Here is a 22,763-nt window from a genome sequence, read left to right on the forward strand (position 1 = left end):
TGAGATCACTGAGGATCATGGGAAATTTTTAATATAAAACAAGTACTAGTAAAGCTTTTGATACAATTTGCAGCTTGAGGATGCTCAGAAGAGGTGAGACTGTAACTGGTAAAAGATCTAAAATCCATCAACAGTTATTAAAGCGGTTGAAACATGTAAAATGTAACTACCCATAATCCTTGTTGGTCTCAGCTTTGTAGCTTTTAAGGCGACTAACTTTATTGAAATAAGTGTATACGGTGCGTGCAACCATGTGATCGACTCAAAATCCCTTGGGATATGAATAACAATGAAACCTGCGCTATGTTTCATCATACATAAAAAGCTAATGAGGAATGCTTTGTTATCTTCATCTAAGATGGTGGTTATGACGTAACATGCACATGCTCGATAATTTAAAGTATTTAGCATAAGATTTCATGGATATAGATTTATTTGCAGTTATTCATCGAAATCATCAAGAACTGCGAAGCTTTATGTAACCTAATGGTTTTCGTAGCCTTCCTTGTATTTCCGTCATTTTTTAGAGCCACAAACATATCATGTAGTGTTTCCTTGTAATATTTGTTGCTAGCAAAGGTATGAAAGTCATTTAGCTCATGCACGTGGTGGAACATGGCCTCGTCATTAGGGCAATCCTACAAGAAAAATATATATTATTAGATATTAGTAATAAAAAATACATCTAGCGTCAGGGAAGCAGGCTCTTTGCAGCAGCCAACAGCGTTGCTATCTAAGTTTCCATTGTATACTAGGTCAACGAGAATCGATTTCTTGTAGCATCATTACTCGCTTCACAAATCGTAACCATAGTTGAGATTCTCTTTTGCTATTTAAAAGCATTCACTGGCAATGGAAGCGTTGCCTTCAGATATGAATGTCAAACATTCAATGCATGTAACTTATGTAACTGTAATTGTAAAATCTGCCCGAGTAGTGGAGCGCCCTAATCTAAAAGTAGACATTCTCAAATTCGAGTCCTTTTGGTTCGGGAAACGAAAGTTGACCACTAGTACTCGCGACTCCGTTGCCCGCTTCTTGTAACTTTGTCGCTTGTTCTCGCGACTTTCTTGCTCGCAGAAAAAAAGGTAGTGTGTTGGACATGTGACAAGTCTTATCTAATAGTGGTGCTTGAAGCTCAGGGAATGCCGGCACCATCAGTTAGTTAGAGTTTGTTGTCGATTGTAGTATGTACTTACCCTGGAATACAGCTTGCCATTGCTATCCATCGCGAGGTACAGGTTAACCTTTGGACTGTATATTAAGACTGTATTTATCGATACGGACTGAACTTGCAGCATTGCTGTAAAAAAATGTAAAAAATAATGCTGAAATGTTAGTCTTCGTTGGTGGGAATATCTCAACATAACTGCCTAACTTATCTCCACCATTATCAATTACACATCATCATCTATACACCATCATCATCCATCGCCATCATTATTATCCTCATCATTATTATCATCATTATCATCACTGTTATCATTATCACCATCGCCATTATCAAACAACATCACCATCATCATTATCATCATCATCGACATCACTTTCATCATCAATGACATCATATTAATATTATCGTCTGTGTCATCATCTTTCAAAATCATCGTTATCGTCATCATCATCCAACACCATCGTCATAGTCATCATCATAAATATCATTATCATCTCTATTATCATCATCTATCGCCAACAACATCATCATCAACATCATTAATTTTATCATAATCGACATCACTTTCGTCATCAAATGACATATCAATATTATCTGTCATCATCATCCATATTCATCGCCATCATCATCCAGCGCCATCACCATAGTCATCATCAATCATGTCAAATCATCGTCATCATCTCTATCATCATTACCACTGATTACCATCATCATCATCATCATCTACTCCAACCTAGTTTATATGTGTATAACCCTAACAGTCATCGCTCAAGCCTAACGTTTATTGAAGTAATATATCAAAACAGCTAAAAATCATTGAATCAATCCGCCGAAGAAAAAAAAAAACGTTCAGCATCTTTATACAAAGACGACGTCACAGCCACCAACCAATCAGCGAACGAGTTATTTTTAGCCTAGTTGGCTATGTGATGAACCAGTGAAATACTTATTCTATCATTAACCAAGGTACACACCGTATGGACAAGTATAATCAGGCGTTCCTCCCACTGCGCCATTTTCAGCAATTCGTAAAAACAATTGATTTTTACAATAGAGCTTTACGTCGGTCTTACATGTCAGCGGTATCAATGGTGGAGCAGACTCAATAGGGTTTGTCTTGACTTGTGATCTGCTACAACGAGCTAGGATAGGAGAGCTAAGTTTTGTCCCACATGTTTGACGCTTGCGGGCTTCTTCCAACAGCTTTGCAAGAGAGAACTTTTGAGGAGATCCTGACTTGAATGTTGACGCCATCTTGAATTTTGATTTGATGGTGGCCTGAAATTATGGGAAGAAAAATTAAAGACTTTCTCGTGTTTTATCTTGCTTGCATTTTTGTTTGCATTTTTATTCAGCTATTCAACCGAAACCAGTGGCATTTCAAACAACTCATATCGTTCCGTATAGTACGTACATTCCTTACTATACAATGGATCGATGAAAGAAAAGTATACATTTGTACTCCCATTTCGAGTTCGCCTCTGCTCATCAGTCTTAAATTCGATTGTGTGCAATAGCGTTATCCAAATCACCGTTGCAGCTCAGGTCTCCCATCTTGTCCCATATACAACTATAAAGTATCTGTTTTAAAGAGTACTACCAGGATAACGAGGCAATTTCCATTTATTTACACAGGACAGTAAAGAATTGAAGCAATTTGTATTAGATTTGTGATCAGAGTCTTAGATTTAGAGATATTCTATCTAACTTGTTATGTTATTATGCATGTGAGACATAGCAACGGTAACTAAGGAGAGTCGGAACCGTGTTTCATTTTTCCTTAGTTCTGAAAAATTAAAATAACAAACTAATTGAAAACCAAACTGGTTATTCTTGGTATTGAAAATGTCCATTATTTTGTTAATACAGAATTACTATAACAAAGGATTAGAAAACGTGTCCTAATCAGACCGATCCGGCTCAGGAACAACCATCTAAATGACGCAATTCCGGGTTCAGGAAAGCCATCACTTTCCGGCCAACTTTCCAAGTGAAAAAGGACAAAAGGCTTCCCAAAGCATAATATATTGGATTACTTATTATTTTCCATTTGCTATCATTAAGCATGTGTTTTATTTTATATTCCCTGTTTTACCGGTTCTGTGGTGGCACAAAGACTGGTGCAAGTAGGACTGTATATTGTGAATTGACACGAGTCGTCATTGGTTGCTTTTGAAGTACACTGTGTATAAACAGTTTTCAAAGAAGTTTTTTTCTTGTTTTATTATTGTTACCCTCGAGTTGATAATACAAACACCGTCCACGTATGTTGAGCACAAAACGTTTTTTTTTTCTGTGGTCGACAAGGTTGATGTTTTTGAATACGAAATACTTTTTATGCGCGCGCGTCTCGCAGCATTTTCATCCAAGATTGTAGTCTTACAATATCGAAGCTATAGAAATAATTGATATCATGGAATTTGCCATATAATCTAAAGGTTTCTGATATTCATTTCCCATGACTGAAGTGCATGAAGTGTTGTCACGCCAATTCACACTAAGTGGTGTTATTTTGTCTATGGTCACGGTACTTGGACGCTGTGCTAGCTCAATATAGTAGGAACGTGTGAGAAAAAAATATACACTGTGGATCAAGAACCAAGTATTTGTTTCCATTTAATTAAAAAAAAATTAAAGAGAATAAAATAAACAATGTAAAAAGAAAAAAAGAAAAAGAAAAAAAGAAAAAGAAAAAAGAAAAAAGAAACTAAAATGAGAAATCTCTTTGTATTGTTGTTGGTAACAGAACTCATCCCATGCAACTGCAAGTCATTGTAATAACTCACTCAGCTCCATTGCTATCCAAAAACCTTCACTCAGAATGGTCTCTCATAAATAAATCGTGGCATATAAATATTTATCAACCAATTTTTGTAAAGCTACAGTTTAGGTCCTGGTGAATTTTTACGCTAATACCAGTGATGTCCGAAGCGAAATGAAGTTATTAAACCCCTTTAAATCGTTTTAACGTTATAAAGTTAGAATTAATAAAATTCCAGCGGTTACTGATAAATTCGGTGATAGATATCAGAAAAAGTACATATATATTTCTAAGCCGATTGCAATAGAGAGGCTGTAAATAGGCACGTCTTCTTCAAATCTTAAGTAACAAAAACTCATATTAGAAATGAAATAAACCAATACTATTAATCAAATTACTCCAAAATCGAAGCTCAACTGGCTTCTACTTATTTATATTAAGCTACATCACCTAGAAGACGTTTGCTTGACTTACTAAGACTAATGTTTACCTGTTTACGGAGTACGTAACAATAAATGTTCACTTGGCAATACCAGAAATATCAAATGAAACTTCTTCATAAAAGTTTTGAGTGTTGAAGAACAGGTCTTTCGAAGATGAACGAATCTCAGTTGAAGTCAGTACAATGACTGATGTCTTACGCTGGATTGACTGAACGAGTTCTAGACACAGTACTTTTATCCTCGTCTTGAGTTAAGTGATTCTTTTCTTCTCAGTGGGTTGCACGTACTCGCCTTCAATGATTCGGAGCTTGAGCTAGGTCAATATAGTTAAAGCCACGCGTTCAGGTTCACTGAATCTTGGGAAGTTGAGTTTTTATCTCGCCGAGTTTGAACGACGTTTGAACGCTCTTGACGTTTTGACAAGCAACGCAGTCATGAGACTAAATCTCATAGACGTAATCAAAACGAACTCAGATTAAGTTTACTAAATTAATATTTTCCTTCACAAATGACTCTTTAATAGCCAAAGAAGGTTTATTTTGCAAATATTGTCAAATGGAAATATTATTACGTATTGGCAAAGAAAGCTTGCTATTTTCACTCATTGTTAGCAGGATGTTTGGCTCATTTCTCTTTGATAGCCGTTTTTCCCCAGACTTGCTGGAGCCGTGAAAGCTATTAAATTGGGCGTTTTGATATGTTTATGTTTGAAGTACTTAGCTTGAAGAAGTTAAGTGACTATATGACTCAGTTTGAAAGTTGAATATATTGATCACCCTTTTATTTAATTAGATTTGAAAGAAAAACATCATTTTCAATTTATTGTTGAATTAGGATTTGGATTTCGATAACAAAAATAATGACAGAAGTACTACTTTATTTTTCCTTTCCTTTCCATTCCATTCCTTTCTATTCCTTTCTATTCCTTTCCTTTCCTTTCATTTCCTTTCCTTTCCTTTCCTTTCCTTTGCTTTCCTTTGCTTTCCTTTGCTTTGCTTTCCTTTGCTTTCCTTTGCTTTGCTTTCCTTTCCTTTCCTTTCCTTTCCTTTCCTTTCCTTTCCTTTCCTTTCCTTTCCTTTCCTTTCCTTTCCTTTCCTTTCCTTTCCTTTCCTTTCCTTTTCTGCTCATTATATTTTTTATCCTTAAATATTTTTTCCCTATTCGTTTCTTTTCTTTTCTTTTTCTTCAATTTTCTTCATTTTTTAATATCACTTGACATTATTTGTTTCAATTTGTTTATCTGTTTGCCCTGTCTCTGCGGTTGTATGTCTCTCTGTTTATCTGTCTGTCTGTCTTTCTAATCTGTTTGTTTAATTCTGAATCGTGCCAGCCATTTTACTCCAAATTAAAAGTAAGATTTGGCGAACCTGCACGATTTATCCTAGATATCGCTGCAAAATATACAAACAAACAAACAAAAAATAACAAACAAACAAATAAACAAAAAACATGAAACAAAATTAAACAAGCAAACAAAACAAAACAAAAAAATACAAAAAAATACAAAAAAAGAAGAAGAAGAAAAAAAAAAAAAAAAAGAAGCACAGAAAAAGGAAATTTTCTTACCCTTGTTCGTGTGCAACGTCATCATGCAGTCGCGTTTCCCACGCCCGTTCATGTCTGTTCCGAGAGTGTTCTACGTCAACGCGCTGTAAGCATGCCTTGAGGCTGCACTCTTTAAATTTTTCACGCTTTTTTCTAAGGTATCAAAATAGAAAACCTATAATAAATAAATATCAATATCGCTATAAATACTTTGATGAACGTAGGATTCATACTTAATTCATTTTTATTTTAATTACATTTGACGAATGGTCAAGTCATCCATTTTCAAGACGTTTGTAGAACCAAGGCACACTGGATTTCTAAAGTTTTTTTTTTCCTTTCGATTATTTGAATTAAATTAAACGTATATACTGGTTTACTGCTCCGTCGCTGTTATAATGCTGATGTTTTCTTCCAAAGGTCAAATGGTTTGAATAGCCGATGAGTGTTACTTCTTTAAGGTGGCTGCCTACTTTTGAACGTTCGAATTGAGCCCACGATGTGTGCGAGCTCAAAAACCGCTGAAAAATCTACAAGATTTTATTGAAGAACCATACGCGTTTTGAGCTTCAACAGGGCAAAACCCTCAAATTTTGCACGGGACTCTATATTTTTTAATAGCGCATTTGAAAAAACTCCTAAAAATCTAGGTTATATCAACATTTTAGAAAAAGTTTAAATCAGTAACACATGAAAAAATAGATTTTTGTAGGGATTTTTGTTCGACTTTATGAGATTTTTTAAGAGCACCGAAACTACAAAATATGACAAATCAATGTATTTTTTTTTGTATTTTTGTCGAAAATATCCATGTATTATTGTAGAATGATTGACTAGCCTTCATTCATATAGTCTGCAAATAACTATTATCTTATAAATCTTAATTTTTTTCTAATCACTTCCGGTGGCGCAATTTTTACTCCAAAAGCTCGTGCGTAGGCTCCCATTAAATGCTGATTATCTCAAAAACGAGCTCGGGACACCCTATTTTTCTTTCCAGATTTGGAATCAGCATTAAATTTCAATTCGGAAAATCGAAGTTTTAAAAAAAGTTTAAATCAATTTCCAAAAGTAGGCAGTCACCTTAACGGCCGTTGTACTTGACTCTGTTGGTACTAACAACAACAACGCGACCGCGCGATGCTCCTTACGTCTGTAATATTCAACCGTCCTAGAATTAAGCCCCGCGACATTTGGAAAAAAACATCTGCATTATAACAGCGACGGAACACGGACACAAGATAAGTAAACCAGTATAAATTTAATTCAAATAATCGAAACTTTAGACATCCAACCACGTTCGGTGTCCTAGTGCCCTTGGTAGAACGAATCGGTATACCCTCGTGCGTTAATTAACTTTTTTCCCGCTCAGAGCATTACAGCCTTTATATATATATCGGGTTTCGCCGCGAAATAAGACCCTGGGCTGTCTATTATTCAGCTCAGTCACTTTTGAGATGACATTTTAAAACCAAAATATTTCTTCCAAAACAAACATGTCAACAAAAAAACAAAAACAAAAAAGCAAAAAAAAAAAAACAAACAACAACAACAAAACAAAAAATAACAAAAACAAAACGAAACAAAAAACAAAACAAAACAAACAAAAAACAACGACAACAACAACAACAGCGTGTTCTATTGAATGTCGGCCAAGTTAAACATCAAACCAGGTCAGTACATCAAGGATAGACGCGCCAGTCTGGTTGGCTCATATTAGACTAAAGAGTTCGTGAACATATTGACTTTTCTCTTATCATAGATTGATCCCCCAGGTCCTCTGCTCATACAAAATTTAAAAAAATATATTCAAAGAGTTCAAAACAGACTATTGCAGTGAAATTTTTTTCGCTAACATTTCTAAAGATTTGTAAAAATATCGTACTTTGCATCGGAATATCCAGAAGAATTGTAGCCACTAATTCATAAACCCTTGAAAATTTTATGTATTAGTTAAGTTTTAGCCCAATTGATCTGAGTAACGATTGTCATCCAAATATCACTTTTTTTTAAAGATGCAAAAACTTGATAATTTCTAAAAGCTAAGAGTTATCGATGTAACCACGAAACAAATAGCAATCCAATATTTCAATACCCTGGTCCCAGAGCTTTCTCGTATTTTTTTTTTCTCTGTAAAATCGCCGCAGCTCGTTGTTGCCGCTTGCGGCGATTTTACAGAGAAAAAAAAATACGAGAAAGCTCTGGGACCAGGGTAATATTTCAATAAATGAATATCATAGTTGTATAAAGATCTCTGGATATGTCGCCATAACGACGCCTTTCAGCTAAACTCATGAATTAAAGCACTAGTAGATAAGAACATACGGATACGCAGCCGGCCTACTCTACGTCTTCCGGTGAATGCGGCAGTCAAGAGATCGTGAAGATAGATATTAGATACGCTTGTGATTTTTTCAATGTGTATCTTAGTGGTAAATGTGAATGGAGTTTAAATTTAGCTGCGTGTAAAGGATAGGTTTTAAAAAAATTCCCTTCGCAATTGCAAAATTTAACTCCTCTTCGGCTTGGGAAAATGTTTTCCCATTTCAGACCACGTTTCATTCCCTTGAGAATAAGATTCTTTGTTTGAGCTGTATCCATATTCATGTGTCTTCTCATGTGCAACCGAGCGCAAACCTTAAACAAAGAAATGATACTCTAGGGAATGACATGGGGTCTGAAATGGGAAAACATTACGTCAGAGCCGAGGAGGTCTATTGGATCACTGGCTATTAACAAAACGAGGCAGGCAGATATTCTGGCTATCTAGAATTGCACAAACGAGATCTTAGCTGAGGATTATGGATAGATATATTAACAGCGCTTCTTAATCACAAGCGCAAGATGGTACTCCGTTGGACGTCAATCAAGGCGTTTCCATGACATTCCATAGGCACGTGCACTTTGAAACATTGTATTTTCCGACAGTGCTATGGAAACACTTTGATTAGCGACTACCAAAAATCTATTTTTGTTGCGACATAAAATTATCGTCAATTTCAAGCGTGTGATTGAGAAGCGCTGTAAAGCATTCTTCCGATAGTTCCAATAGACGATTTTCGTACCCACTAGCTGTATGTTTTATGGTCTAAGCGGAGATCCACTACAACCATAGCCGACATATGTTGTGTTTATTGTTAAACTGAAAATATTTCTCATTTATGAAGTCGTGCAAACATTAGCCGAGGAATGTTTTCCATAACGGGTCTCTTAGGATAATCTGTTCGAAAAACAGCCGGTCCATCATGGCCGGGATACTACAGAATCAGATAGCGTTAGTTTACTTGCCTCTCACCTCTTGGGTCTCGTGTTTGATTTCTACACTCCGTATCTCACGTGGGTAGAGTTTGTTTAGGCTCTCTGGCTCTTGATTCCAAGTTTTCCTTCCTCCACAAAGCCTAACAATAGTTTCCAATTTGATCTGTGAGTTAGCCTTCCCTGACCTCGATCAGCTCAGAGACGCAGTACAGTGTTTTAGGGTAACGATAACAGTTGTAGATGACAACAGCGCGGAAACAGAGAAACGTGAAATCACTCTTAAGCAAACTTGATTTTATCACATCCATAAAGGTTGAATTAACATTTCGACCAACTGAAAGCAACCCCATGTAGTATCCTGCTATTGTGCACTATAGACACAGATATCAATAATGTACTTTCCCACCTGGAATTCTCAGCTTTTTTCCCAGTGTTAATGTTTCTATCAATTACCTTGGGATTGATATTTATATCTGGGGAGCTAAGTTTTGCTATTTGGAAATCAAGGGTGGCGAGCCGGTAGCTTACTCATGGTTTGAATCAATCTTTCCCTTGATTCGAGGACTGTCCTCCGTGAGTTTTTCTACTGTTTACTCTGACCTACCAATTCCAATTTGATTCATGCAGTGAGTTAGCTGTGCTCCGACTTTGATCAGCCCAGAGGTTTTTTAAAGGCATAGATAGAAATTGAGGGAAGGAAGGATCTCTATTATTAATGAATATTCTGGGAACGTTTGTTCTTCAGACAGTTAATTGTCCATTATTAACAACACGATTTATCATGATCTATGACTTAAACATTAAACCTTAAAGGTTGTTTCTGGACGTCCTGCAACAAATGTATTTTGTACGAAAACACTACCTTACTGATAGAATGTATTTTTTGTATATATTTTAAATATAGGTGTCTTGAAAAATAATGAAGAAAGTCAAATCCCGTGAATTGATTATCGTGAATTGAATGGGTAGAACTGTGGTGTAATAATGTTAGAATGTTGATCATCACAGTGAATATGTGATCTATAAGCGAACGCTGTAAAGAAAGACCTGAAAAAATGATTTCAGGCTTCAACGGGAATCGTATTGATTAACATTGACTTGTCACTGTTAAATCTTGTAGGTAATGCTTGACATCCCACTGAAAACTTGTTCTTATATTTATTAATAAGGAGCCCAATGATATCCAACTTTTATCTCGGGCCTACTGAGGAAATAGACCTTCATGAATGCATGAAATATAAAGAGTACTCTAGAGAAATGTCTCAACAGCTGACTTTGATCGAGACCAAAATGAAAACGTTTTCGTACTAATAAAAGCAATGCGCACGATACCATTGCGCAATCATCCAGCTCTACTTTGACCACGTTTTATGGATAATAAATGAACAGTGCCCCAAATCTGAGACAAAAACATTCGACACACACACTCACAAGACCGACGAAATAATACAAAAGTCGACGCGTTTTAATCAGTTTTTTAATCAACAGTTTTACACAACACTTTTGCATTTGTCTTCCTGGCGTAATCGTCGCGAGAATTTAAATCCGGCAAATTGACAAAGTCTATATTTTTGTTTCGTCAATATAAGGGTACAGGGATTATTCATTTCGGAAATTAAAGCTCAAAAACTGCGCAGTTTGTTTGAGTTTTCTAATCACTTTGCTTTAAAAATCACCATGGGGTTTTCCAGTCAAACAAATTTCAAATCGGAAAAATCCAGAAACTCGCCGTTGAAAGCCAATTAGCAGGTTGCTGAGATTATGGATAAAAATTGTCCGGCGCTTCAATATTTTATGAGACCATAAGGTTTGATTCCCGAGACAAAGGTGTTGTCATTTAGAGAGAGCCAGACTATTTGATGGAGCGAAAACTACTTACAATGAATATATATTCTGGTGCAAAATAATCTTGTTTTTTTCTTTCAGTGACTAAATGAGGAAACAAAATCGTCTGTCTTAGACATGCACCCTGGTACTTCTATTTAAAATCATTTTAGATTATACATCGAAACGTAATAAGCTGTTCATTACACATTTATATATACGTACATCTGTGACTTAAACCTGTTAGAATATATAATATATCAGATATATGATGAGTATACTTTAGACAGTAAAATTTAACTGATTCGTAATATACATATATATATATATATATATGCACACACACGGCGGCAAAGATTTCGCTACTACGTTTTAAGTTTAGTTGTATTAAAAATTGACACTGAAGTATTGCTAGATAAATAAATATAGAGATACTATTCCTTCTGCTGTGATTAATAAAGGGTTTTTGCGACTCACCAGTTTTAATGCTCACAGTTCTCTTCTAGGCAGCCGAGCGATAATGAAAAGGCGATTCAAAAGTACACCTGCAAGTTATTTTTGGCATTTTACTCCCGTTTGAATCAGCATTGATAATTCTAAACAATTGTCGTCTGGAGTTCTTCCTCGTGGTAACCTACGACTTTTGTTCCATTTTATCTTAAGGCGATAAATGATATGTATACAGAAGATGAAAACACGCATGAAAACGCTACAGACGATGAAAAGACTAAGTTGACATAACGATTGTAGTAGATAAAAAGGGTCTTTTGTTTTGATTCAGTATTTCTAATTTTTACGTTTCGATTAGTTTCCATTTTGTTGTACTTTTTTAAGACACTACTGAGATGAAGTCTATCAACGACTGTCAGCTATTCAGTATAACAATGTATTAGATTTTAATTTTCGTCTTTCACAATTCTAATAAATTTGGTATATTTGCGGTCCCCCCCCCCCCCCCCCCCCAAGCTATAGAACAAGTTTTAAAAATTAAATGTACTATGAAATATACTGTCTAAAACCGTCCAAACTGGCTACAATAACCATCCACAATGTAAATTTACACCATGATCCAAGGCCATTCACACTGTCACCTTACATTTTTCCAATACCATCTACACTGTCACCTTACAACCATCAAAACACCATCCCCACTGTCGACTCACAACTATCCAACACCATCCCTACTGTCACCTTACAACCATTCAACACCATCCAAACTCTCATCTTACAGCTACTTTATCCAACACTCTCACTTTGAAACCATCAAAACACCATCCACACTGACACCTTACAAACATTCAACACCATCCACACTGACACCTTACAACTATCCAACACCATCCACACATCCAACACCATCCACACATCCAACACCATCCACACATCCAACACCATCCACACATCCAACACCATCCACACTGTCACCTTACAACTATCCAACATCATCCACACTGACACCTTACAACTATCCAACATCATCCACACTGTCACCTTACAACTATCCAACATCATCCACACCGTCACCTTACAACTATCCAACATCATCCACACTGTCACCTTACAACTATCCAACATCATCCACACTGTCACCTTACAACTATCCAACATCATCCACACTGTCACCTTACAACTATCCAACATCATCCACACTGACACCTTACAACCATCCAACACCATCCACACTGTCACCTTACAATCATCCAACACCATCCACACTGTCACCTTACAACTATCCAACACCATCCACACTGTCACCTTACAACTATCCAACATCATCCACACTGTCACCTTACAACTATCCAACACCATCCACACTGTCACCTTACAATCATCCAACACCATCCGCACTGTCACCTTACAAACATTCGACACCATCCACACTGTCACCTTACAACTATCCAACATCATCCACACTGTCGCCTTACAAACATTCAAAACCATCCACACTGTCGCCTTACAAACATTCAACACAATCCACACTGTCACCTTACAAACATTCAACACCATCCACACTGTGACCTTAACACTATCCAACATCATCCAAACTCTCACCTTACAACTGTCCAACACCATCCACACTGTCGCCTTACAACCATCCAACACCATCCACACTGACACCTTACAACTATCCAACACCATTCACACTGTCGCCTTGCAAACATTCAACACCATCCACACTGTCGCCTTACAACTATCCAACACCATCCACACTGTCACCTTAACACTATCCAACATCATCCAAACTCTCACCTTACAACTATCCAACACCATCCACACTGTCACCTTACAACTATCCAACACTATCCACGCTGTCACCTTACAACTATCCAACACCATCCACACTGTCACCTTACAACTATCCAACACTATCCACGCTGTCACCTTACAACCATTCAACACCATCCACACTGTCACCTTACAACTATCCAACACTATGAATTACATAAGCATAGACTATTTACGTTATATTGATTTACCCGGGATAATAAAATGTCTAAGGGATACCAACGCGATTATGTTCTGATGCTTATCCATTAATTATTAAGTTTCATCAAAGTTGAAGATGATGAATAAAAAATGAAGCAAGGAGGATCTTGGCACTGAACCAGATACAAATCAATAAGTTCTTTTTTTCTTATTCGCTTATCTAATATTAGATGCTTAAAGAGTTTATATTTAATCGATTAATTAAAAGAATCGTCTTCTGATTTATCGAAATTAAAACTCCAAAATACTTTTTTAAAATATTGATGTATCTTCTACTGTTTGCCTATGTAACGTATGCTTCTTTTGTTGCCTTGTCAATACCTAGTTGCTATTGTTCTTATTATTTCAATCTCTATGATAATAATTTTGCTTTACTGAAACATCTGCAGAACGTTTGTTGAATGGATCATATCAAACAATTACTTTAAGTTAGTCCTTAAGTTGACGTTTAGTGTAGAAGATTAAGCGGTTGAAGAAGCAAGATGCTCAACAATATCTTTACTTGTCTTTCCCTTCTTCTTTTCGTTATTATTTATTCTACAGTCGCCGAATTTAACCTAAACCATCTTGATACTCCTCTTCTCCAAACACGAAACTTTGAAACTGCTATCGACAACAAAGCTTTGAATTCATCACTTGTTTTTCTGAGTGTGAACGTTTCTAACGAGGACGAATGTATATTAAAGTGTTTAATGTATCAAGGCTGCTTTTCCTACAATCTCGGTCCAAAAGAAGGCGAACGATTGGTCTGTGAGGTTTGCAGTAAAGTACATTTTGCCGAAATGTTCTATTTGGTGACCAAAACTGGTTACAAGCACCGCAGCGTTGTGGTAAGAGGAACTATAAAACGCTTTAACTTCATTTTCCAAACTAGTGCACTTTTATTATTTAAAAAAATATTTTATAGACTCGTGAGAAACATTATCAATGTAACTTCAATACCAATTTTTTTTTTTTTTTTTTTGGATGGGGCTATCTTTCAGCGTAGTCAATGAAGTATAATAACGAATTTCCTGGGGGGAAAAACCTTAAATATGAGTCCTCCATCAGCTTTTTACTGCGAAATTTGAATTTGAATTTGGTTTTGTATTTTACAGCAATTCTTTGTTTATTCGTTCGTTTCTTTATATCCTCTTTTCTTCTTTATTTCCTCTTTTCTTTTCTCTTTTCTTTCGTTTATGTAAAAATCGTTCTTTTAAAAAACGTTAAAAAATTAAATTCAAAAAGCAAAATCCATTTTGTGTGGATCAAAACCACTTTGAAATCAGTTCTTGTGCGTCAGCTTTGCAACGAGAACTTTGACGAGTGGACTCTAGCAAACAAGTTTAGTTTCTCTCAGCAAGTTAAAAAATACATTATTAACAATTAAGGATAACAAAAGGTTAAGTTGCCATAAGCAGAAGTAGATTTGGAGACTCGTAATTTAGATATATATATCTGTTTAATCATACATAGTGCTGATCTAAGACTTTTATCACTTAAGAAATTCTTTGGGACCACAAAAATGTTTTTTTAGCCCTATGAGGAGAATAGGGTCACCCTCTGTTATAAACGGTCTCTATGGTACCTTGGATTCTTTCTAGAATTACCTTTTACTAAACAATATTTGTAAAACAACGCAACGCATTCTCCTAAAAGCGCTTTCAAAAAATCTCCAGCGGTTTTGATAAATATAAATGAAAGTTATTTTTAAAATGTTACGAGAGTCATGACCCATCAACAAAGATTTACTCGAAAACGGTCCAAAAAATAGAAAAGAAATTAATGCTTGAACCATTTTATCCACAGAGCGGTTGTACAAGCAGTCCTTGTCCTGCAGGAGACATCTGTGTTCCTCGTCTACAGACCACTTCATCGTATCAGTGTTGGAAGCGTAAGTTCACCTATATATACGGTATTCAGTTTTTGTCACACCTGTGGCTCACGCATTCCGCAACTAGCAAATTCTGCTTAGCACTCATTCATTGTTATATCCAGTGTGAGCGTCATAGCCACCAGTAGGATTAGTCTGGTCTTTATCCCTCCATAACCCTCGGCCTGATCAGTTTTAGAAATCATACCTATGTCTTCAAAATATATAGACCTCTTGCACTAAATCTCTACCTGCATGGAGTCAAAATAATGAAGAACATCAAAAATATTCCAGTCCTCAAGAGAAGGAAGTCTTTTGTTTTGTCCGCAGATAAGCCTTTTCACAGTTTAAGAATCGATTCCACTGCGCATGCGATTTTATCCCAAATTTCTACATTCTTTTGTCTAAACCTTCTTTGTTCTTAATTAAACAAAAGAAGGTGAGAAATTCGGGATAAAATCGCATGCGCAGTGGAATCGATTCTTAAACTATGAAAAGGCTATAGTAATAGTGCTATAGTGTTGCACTGTTTTTCATTTCAAGGATTTGCCTTTAACTATCTTGACAATTTTGAAATATGGTCCCTAATATTTTGACAGTTTTGCCCAAGACTATCCTCTGTCTAGAGTCTTCTCCCTAAACCCCTTTCCCCCAGACATTACCCAGCGATTTACTGTATTGATTGTACTGTATTTTATCCTAGCGTACATCGACATTGAACTCAAGGCATATGGGACTGATGATCCTCTAGGGCCGAATCATAATATCTTTCTGGACTCGTATTTTAAAGTCAATGGCCATAAGTACCCCCTCTCTCAAACTGGAGTAAGTCTATTTGTTTATATAGTTATATAAAGAAACGTTGTCATCGCCAAAGGCGATAAGAGATACGTCTTCCGACATGGAAATGGTTTCGTCGACTGTAGCTACAAAGAATACTGAATCAGTTTTAACACTAAGGTTCATCTGCTATTCTTGGATCTTGGAATGACCTATCTCGTATTGCTTTTTGCCTATCTCTTATCGCCTATCGCCTATCGCCTATCATTATCGTTATCGTTTTCGCTATCGTTATCGTTATCGTTATCGTTATTGTTATCATCATTGTCAATTCTTTCTTTCTTTACTAAATTTCTTTCTTTCTTTCTTTATTCATTCATTCATTCATTCATTTATTCATTCATTCATTATTTTTATTATCACTATTAATTTTATTATTTATTATTATTATTGTTAATTATTTTATATTATTATTATCATTTTAATTGGACTTTTGAACAAGTGTCATGTTTACTCACATATTAAGCTTACAAGTCGAAGTGCCTGCTCACGAACCAGTATTAATTTGATAATTGCTTATCATCTCTCATTCAGGCTCGTGGCCATAGCTTTCGGTTGGTGACATTCAATGGCACTGCTATTGTTGGACCTCGAGTTACTTTTGACTCACATGCAGATAGTGGAGCCGCATCCAAGATGGTTTCATACATCAGTACTATTCCTGCCAACTCTATTGTTCTTGTCCTAGTTGCTGATACCGGTAACCAATACTATGATAGCAACGCTTTTTTGTCCATCGGCGCAACAACCCCAACCATTGAGTACCGAACTGCTTGGACATTTATTGGCTTCAAAGGAGAAAGAAAGTCCTGGATTGTTGAGAAGAAGACAGCTCGATATGCTGGTCCTGCATCTGTTACAACACAAATCCCATTTACAGATTTCGTGTAATCATAAGCTATCACAGTTGAGCATCAAATAATTTGCGATGTGTGGATTCTAAGCACACACCAGGCACCTACATCAGGCAAAACAATTGCAATGATTTCTCTCTCTCTTTTTCTCTTCAATCCCCGCAAGGGGCTGTTCCTTGAGGTTCGCTCTACACGTATTACAACTACATTCATCATTTACAAAATACAACACTTATCTCGCACATAGATTTTACAGAGGAAGAAAATCCGGAGAAACCGGAGTAAAACCCTCGTGGCAAGAGAGAGAACAACAAATCAAACACAACTCACATATATGACGCGGTCGGGAATCGAACCCGCGACCCGCGTGAACTAAACAGAACACACAGCGGTGAGAGACAGCGTCGTAGCAGCCATGTTAGAGCACAATTACTATGACGACTGTAATGATAGGGACGTGCCGTGACGTACATTGAGCGTGACGGTGTCACGATGTCAAAAGATGTTGTCAATTCGGTACCCTGACGGTGTTGTGTGCCGTGCTTTTTCATAGTCATGCAAAATCTACTCCAGTACATTCAAAAGGAGCACTGACAAACGAAGTAGAATGTGCACTGTCCATCCTTGGAATAACCTGAGTATCAGGCCCCAGGAGAGGGGGAGGGAAATTGTGGTGGAGGGGAAGAGGAAGAAGAATGGGAAAAGGAGGAGGAGGGGAAGACGAGAAGAAGGGGCTCCCCTTTCCCCCTCTCCTCCTCCCCCTCTCCCCAAGAGAGCTTGATACTCAGGTTAACCCTGGAATAACACTTTCTTTGAATAACTTTAGATTGTTTGATAGGTCTATTTTTATTTAGTATTTTAAGACGACTTGTGTCAGCTTTAGAACAAAGTGGGGATCCATCACACAGTAGTACGGAATCATTGTGCCGTGGACGTGACCATAAAGAAGGGGAGCTCGTGCCAGTGTATACTTGTTTGCTTGTTTAATGCAAACGTGAAAAGTCAGTTGGCAAGCACAAAATAATTCTTTAAAATTTGTGAAACAAAATCTCCAAGTGCATAAATGAAATAATACTTGTGTTTGGTGAGAAGGTTCGCAAAAAGTAAAGTGAAGTGCACGAAGAAAAACGATAAAAACGTGGCCATGTTTCACATATTGTTCCTATTTATGTGGTATGTTTGTTAATTTGTTTCTTCAAGTTCGATGCAAGGTAATGGAGAAATATAAAAAGAATAGCATATAGCAATAGATTGGCCTAGGCCTGAATTTGATGGGAGTCAACCCCATGCACTGCTGACACAAGAATATCGCAATCAATCTTGTATAATTTTATGAAAGCATCTATTAATTTTTAATTAACAATAAGCCTGAAGCGAGATGACGTTTTACCCCCGATTCTATACCATAATAGTTTTCAAAATTCTTTCATATTAAAATTTTTGATTCCTTAGAGAATACAGGAACAATAGTCATAATTAAAGAACAAAAGCAATGTGAAAAGGATTATGGTCTAGAGACGGGGGGGAAACGTCATCTCGCTTCAGGGTTATTAGACCCGCAGCCTAAATGGTCTACGAGTCAATAGCCAATGAAGCCGAATGCCGAATAGTCTATTGAGTCGTAGACCATGAGGGCGAGAGGAAGTCTAATTATTTTAGTATAAACTTACTAATTGATCCAAAATCGGCTTCACCACAAGTTTTGAAATTAAGTTGAAATAATTTATTTTACGCATTGGTTTGGTTTTCAAAACCGGCACCTTTCCCTACTTGTGGTCTATCCCTAATATACAACTAGAAATTCAGCCAATCAGAGCGCAGGATTCGTGATACAACATTAGTAGGTTTATATTAATGGGAAATATTTCTAGTTCACATTGTATTCTTAATATACGACTAGTAGCTCCGCCAATCAGGCGCAGGATTCATGATACAACATTAGTAGGTTTATATTAATAGGAAACATTCCTAGTTCACATTGTATTCTTAAGGTCTCCATGAAACCAATAAACTGATAACGACTACCAGGTATTGGTTTGGTGTTGGTGTGTTGAATACAACCAGTGTATAGACCCTGATGGTACTGCTGTACGTTGGAATGCAGCTCCGAAATTGGAGGACATGACAACAGGTATCTATTTCTCATGAGATTGGTATTCCTATGATTTGTCCTCTAAAATGAGTTGCTTTGGCGTCACATGCAAGGGGTTTACGAAGGATACTCTTAAACACTATGTTAAAACCTTTGGACCTGTTCTGATAATTCGGACGTTTACTGTCCTTCTGATCGGACCCTGAATAAAAGAGGAAGTACCAAAAATGTTTCACAAGTTTAAATTTTTCTTGTTGTTCACTTGCTAAAATTGCTAATAAAAAAAGAAATAACTTAATATCAGTTTAACCTTTTGAACCATCGTTCAATGAAAACGAAGAAAGAAAAGAAAAAGAGAAAGAAAAGCCAGACTCAAAAGGAATGGGGAGGTGGTAATTAGAATCCGAGTAGCGAAGCACATTCACGGCCCACTGTACCCCATATCCAATCAAAAAATAAATGTTCTCCAATGTATATATGACTGTATACGTAAGCAGTCCCCCGTTTTCAACTGCTGAAGGAATATACATATGTATATTCAAACATATTTATTTCGATAACTTCTAACTATAATAGTTGGTCCAAAATCATCCTCAAACCAGTAAAAGGTAAGTTCGTTTTGATAATTAGTAGTGAATGAAAAAAACTTTTTAACAAGAATTTGGCCCAAATTAGCCTATATTCAATACCTCATTAATAATTTATTGTTTTATAAAAGGTGTAAAAATGCCCAAATATCGATAAAAGCAATGGGCTATAGTCCATGCTTTTTGCATGAAATTGGCCAAAAATGGCCTTTTTTCCATACTTCATTAATAATTTATTATTTTATAAGAGGTGTTAAAATGGCCCAAAATCGATCAAAACCATGGGCCATAGTCCATGCTTTTTGTATGAAATTGTCCCAAAATGACCTAATTTGAACACCCAATTAATAATTTATTATTTTATAAAAGGTTTGAAAATAGACCAAAATCAATCAAAACCATGAGCTATAGTCCATGCTTTTTGCATGAAATTGGACCAAAATGAACTTTTTTGCATACTTCATTAATAATTTATTACTTTATGAAAGGCGTGAAAGTGGCCCAAAATCAACCAAAACCATAGGATATAGTCCATGCTTTTTGCATGAAATTGGCCCAAAATGAACTTTTTTGCATACTTCATTAATAATTTATTATTTTTTAAAAGGTGTGAAAATGGCCCAAAATCGATCAAAAGCATGGGCTATCGTCCATGCTTTTGCATGAAATTGGCCCAAAATGAACTTTTTTGCATACTTCATTAATAATTTACTATTTTTTAAAAGGTGTGAAAATGGCATAAAATCGATCAAAACCATGGGCTATAGTCCATGCTTTTTGCATGAAATTGGTCCAAAATGAACTTTTTTGAATACTTCATTAATAATTTATTATTTTATGAAAGGTGTGAAAATGGCCCAAAATCGATCAAAACCATGCGCTATAGTCCATCCTTTTTGCCAGAAATGACCTAATTTATTGTTTCATAAAATGTGTGAAAATGGACCAAAATCGATCAAAACCATGGGCTATAGTCCATGCTTTTTGCCAGAAATTGTCCCAAAATGACCTAATTTGGATACCCAATTAATAATTTATTATTTTATAAAAGGTGTGAAAATGGCACCAAATCGATCAAAAACATGGGCTATACTCCATGCTTTTTGCATGAAACTGTCCCAAAATGACCTAATTTGAACACCCAATTAATAATTTACTATTTTATGAAAGGTGTGAAAATGGCCCAAAATCGATCAAAACCATGGGCTATAGTCTATGCTTTTTACCAGAAATTGTCCCAAATTGAACTTTTTTGCATACTTCATTAATAATTCATTATTTTTTAAAAGGGGTGAATATGGCCCAAAATCAACCAAAACCATAGGCTATAGTCCATGCTTTTTGCCAAAAATTGGCCCAAAACGAACTTTTTTGCATACTTCATTAATAATTCATTATTTTTCCAAAGGTGTAAAATGGCCCAAAAGATCAAAACATAGATTGTCCATGTTTTTGCAAAATTGGTCCAAATAATTTTTGCTTCTTATATTTTTATTTTTAAAGGTGTGAAATGGCCCAAAATCGATAATATGGCTATGTCCATGCTTCATAATTGCATAAATACTTATTCATTATTTTATTTTTTAAAAGAGGTGTGAAAATGCACAAAATCGATCAAAGATGGGCTATCGTCCATGCTTTTGCATGAAGTTGGGCCCGAAATGAACTTTTGGCATACTTCATTAATAATTTATTATTTTCTAAAGGTGTGAAAATGGCACAAAATCGATCAAAACCATGGGCTATAGTCTATGCTTCTTGCATCAAATTGGTCCAAAATGAACTTTTTTGAATACTTCATTAATAATTTATTATTTTATGAAAGTTGTGAAAGTGGCCCAAAATCGATCAAAACCATGCGCTATAGTCCATCCTTTTTGCCAGAAATGACCTAATTTATTGTTTCTAAAATGTGTGAAAATGGACCAAAATCGATCAAAACCATGTGCTATAGTCCATGCTTTTTCCAGAAATTGTCCCAAAATGACCTAATTTGGATACCCAATTAATAATTTATTATTTTATAAAACGTGTGAAAATGGCCCAAAATCGATCAAAACCTTGGGCTATAGTCCATGCTTTTTGCATGAAATTGGCCCAAAATGACCTAATTTGAACACCCAATTAATAATTTATCATTTTATAAAAGGTGTAAAAATAGCGCAAAATCGATCAAAACCATGGGCTATAGTCCATGCTTTTAGCATGAAATTGTGCCAAAATGACCTAATTTGAACACCCAATTAATAATTTATTTTTTTTTAAAAGGTGTAAAAATGGCACAAAATCGATCAAAAGCATGGGCTATAGTCCATGGTTTTGCATGAAATTGGCCCAAAATGTACTTTTTTGCATACTTCATTAATAATTTATTATTTTATGCAAGTTGTGAAAGTGGCCCAAAATCGATCAAAAACATGGGCTATAGTCCATGCTTTTTGCATGAAATTGGCCCAAAATGAACTTTTTTGCATACCTCATTAATAATTTATTATTTTTAAAAGGTGTGAAAATGTCTCAAAATCGATAAAAACCATGGGCTATACTCCATGCTTTTTGCATGAAATTGGTCCAAAATGAACTTTTTTGCATATTTCATTAATAATTTATTATTTTTTAAAAGGTGTGAAAAGGGCACAAAATCGATCAAAACCATGGGCTATAGTCCATGCTTTTTGCATGAAATTGGTCTAAAATGATCTTTTTTGAATACTTCATTAATAATTTAATATTTAATGAAGGGTGTGTAAATGGCCTAAAATCGATCAAAACCATGGGCTATAATCCATCCTTTTTGCCAGAAATGACCTGATTTATTATTTCATAAAATGTGTGAAAATGGACCAAAATCGATCAAAACCATGGGCTATAGTCCATGCTTTTTGCCAGAACTTCTCCCAAAATGACCTAATTTGGATACCCAATTAATAATTTATTATTATTTATTTTATATAATGTGTGAAAATGGCCCAAAATCGATCAAAACCATGGGCTATAGTCCATGCTTTTAGCATGAAATTGTGCCAAAATGACCTAATTTGAACAC

General features: G+C 35.8%; 2 protein-coding genes across 3 annotated transcripts; one reads left to right on the forward strand and one right to left on the reverse strand.

The window, feature by feature from the left end:
- Positions 1-415: 415 nt before the first annotated feature.
- On the reverse strand, positions 416-4,775 carry LOC116289884 (fibroblast growth factor 1). 2 transcript variants are annotated; one of them, XM_031696824.2, is made up of 4 exons: positions 4,426-4,775; positions 2,248-2,452; positions 1,200-1,303; positions 416-638 (listed from the first exon to the last, which is right to left on the reverse strand). In XM_031696824.2, exons 2-4 carry the CDS (start codon positions 2,426-2,428, stop codon positions 432-434), a joined length of 492 nt encoding a protein of 163 aa, XP_031552684.1. In that variant the 5' UTR covers positions 2,429-2,452; positions 4,426-4,775; the 3' UTR covers positions 416-431. The 2 variants fall into 2 exon arrangements, with proteins under 2 accessions (XP_031552684.1, XP_031552683.1); XM_031696823.1 differs by having other exon boundaries at positions 2,149-2,452; positions 4,426-4,773.
- Positions 4,776-13,903: 9,128 nt separating this feature from the next.
- Positions 13,904-19,069, forward strand: LOC116289885 (uncharacterized). The gene is made up of 4 exons (XM_031696825.2): positions 13,904-14,322; positions 15,281-15,365; positions 16,048-16,169; positions 16,719-19,069. The coding sequence occupies exons 1-4, from the start codon at positions 13,975-13,977 to the stop codon at positions 17,073-17,075; spliced, it is 912 nt and encodes a 303-aa protein (XP_031552685.1). The 5' UTR covers positions 13,904-13,974; the 3' UTR covers positions 17,076-19,069.
- Positions 19,070-22,763: the final 3,694 nt, after the last annotated feature.

Source organism: Actinia tenebrosa, unplaced genomic scaffold (assembly GCF_029948245.1).
Source record: "Actinia tenebrosa isolate PJP-AT-01 unplaced genomic scaffold, QUT_ActTen_1.0 PGA_scaffold11__36_contigs__length_13525064, whole genome shotgun sequence".
NCBI lineage: Eukaryota > Metazoa > Cnidaria > Anthozoa > Actiniaria > Actiniidae > Actinia > Actinia tenebrosa.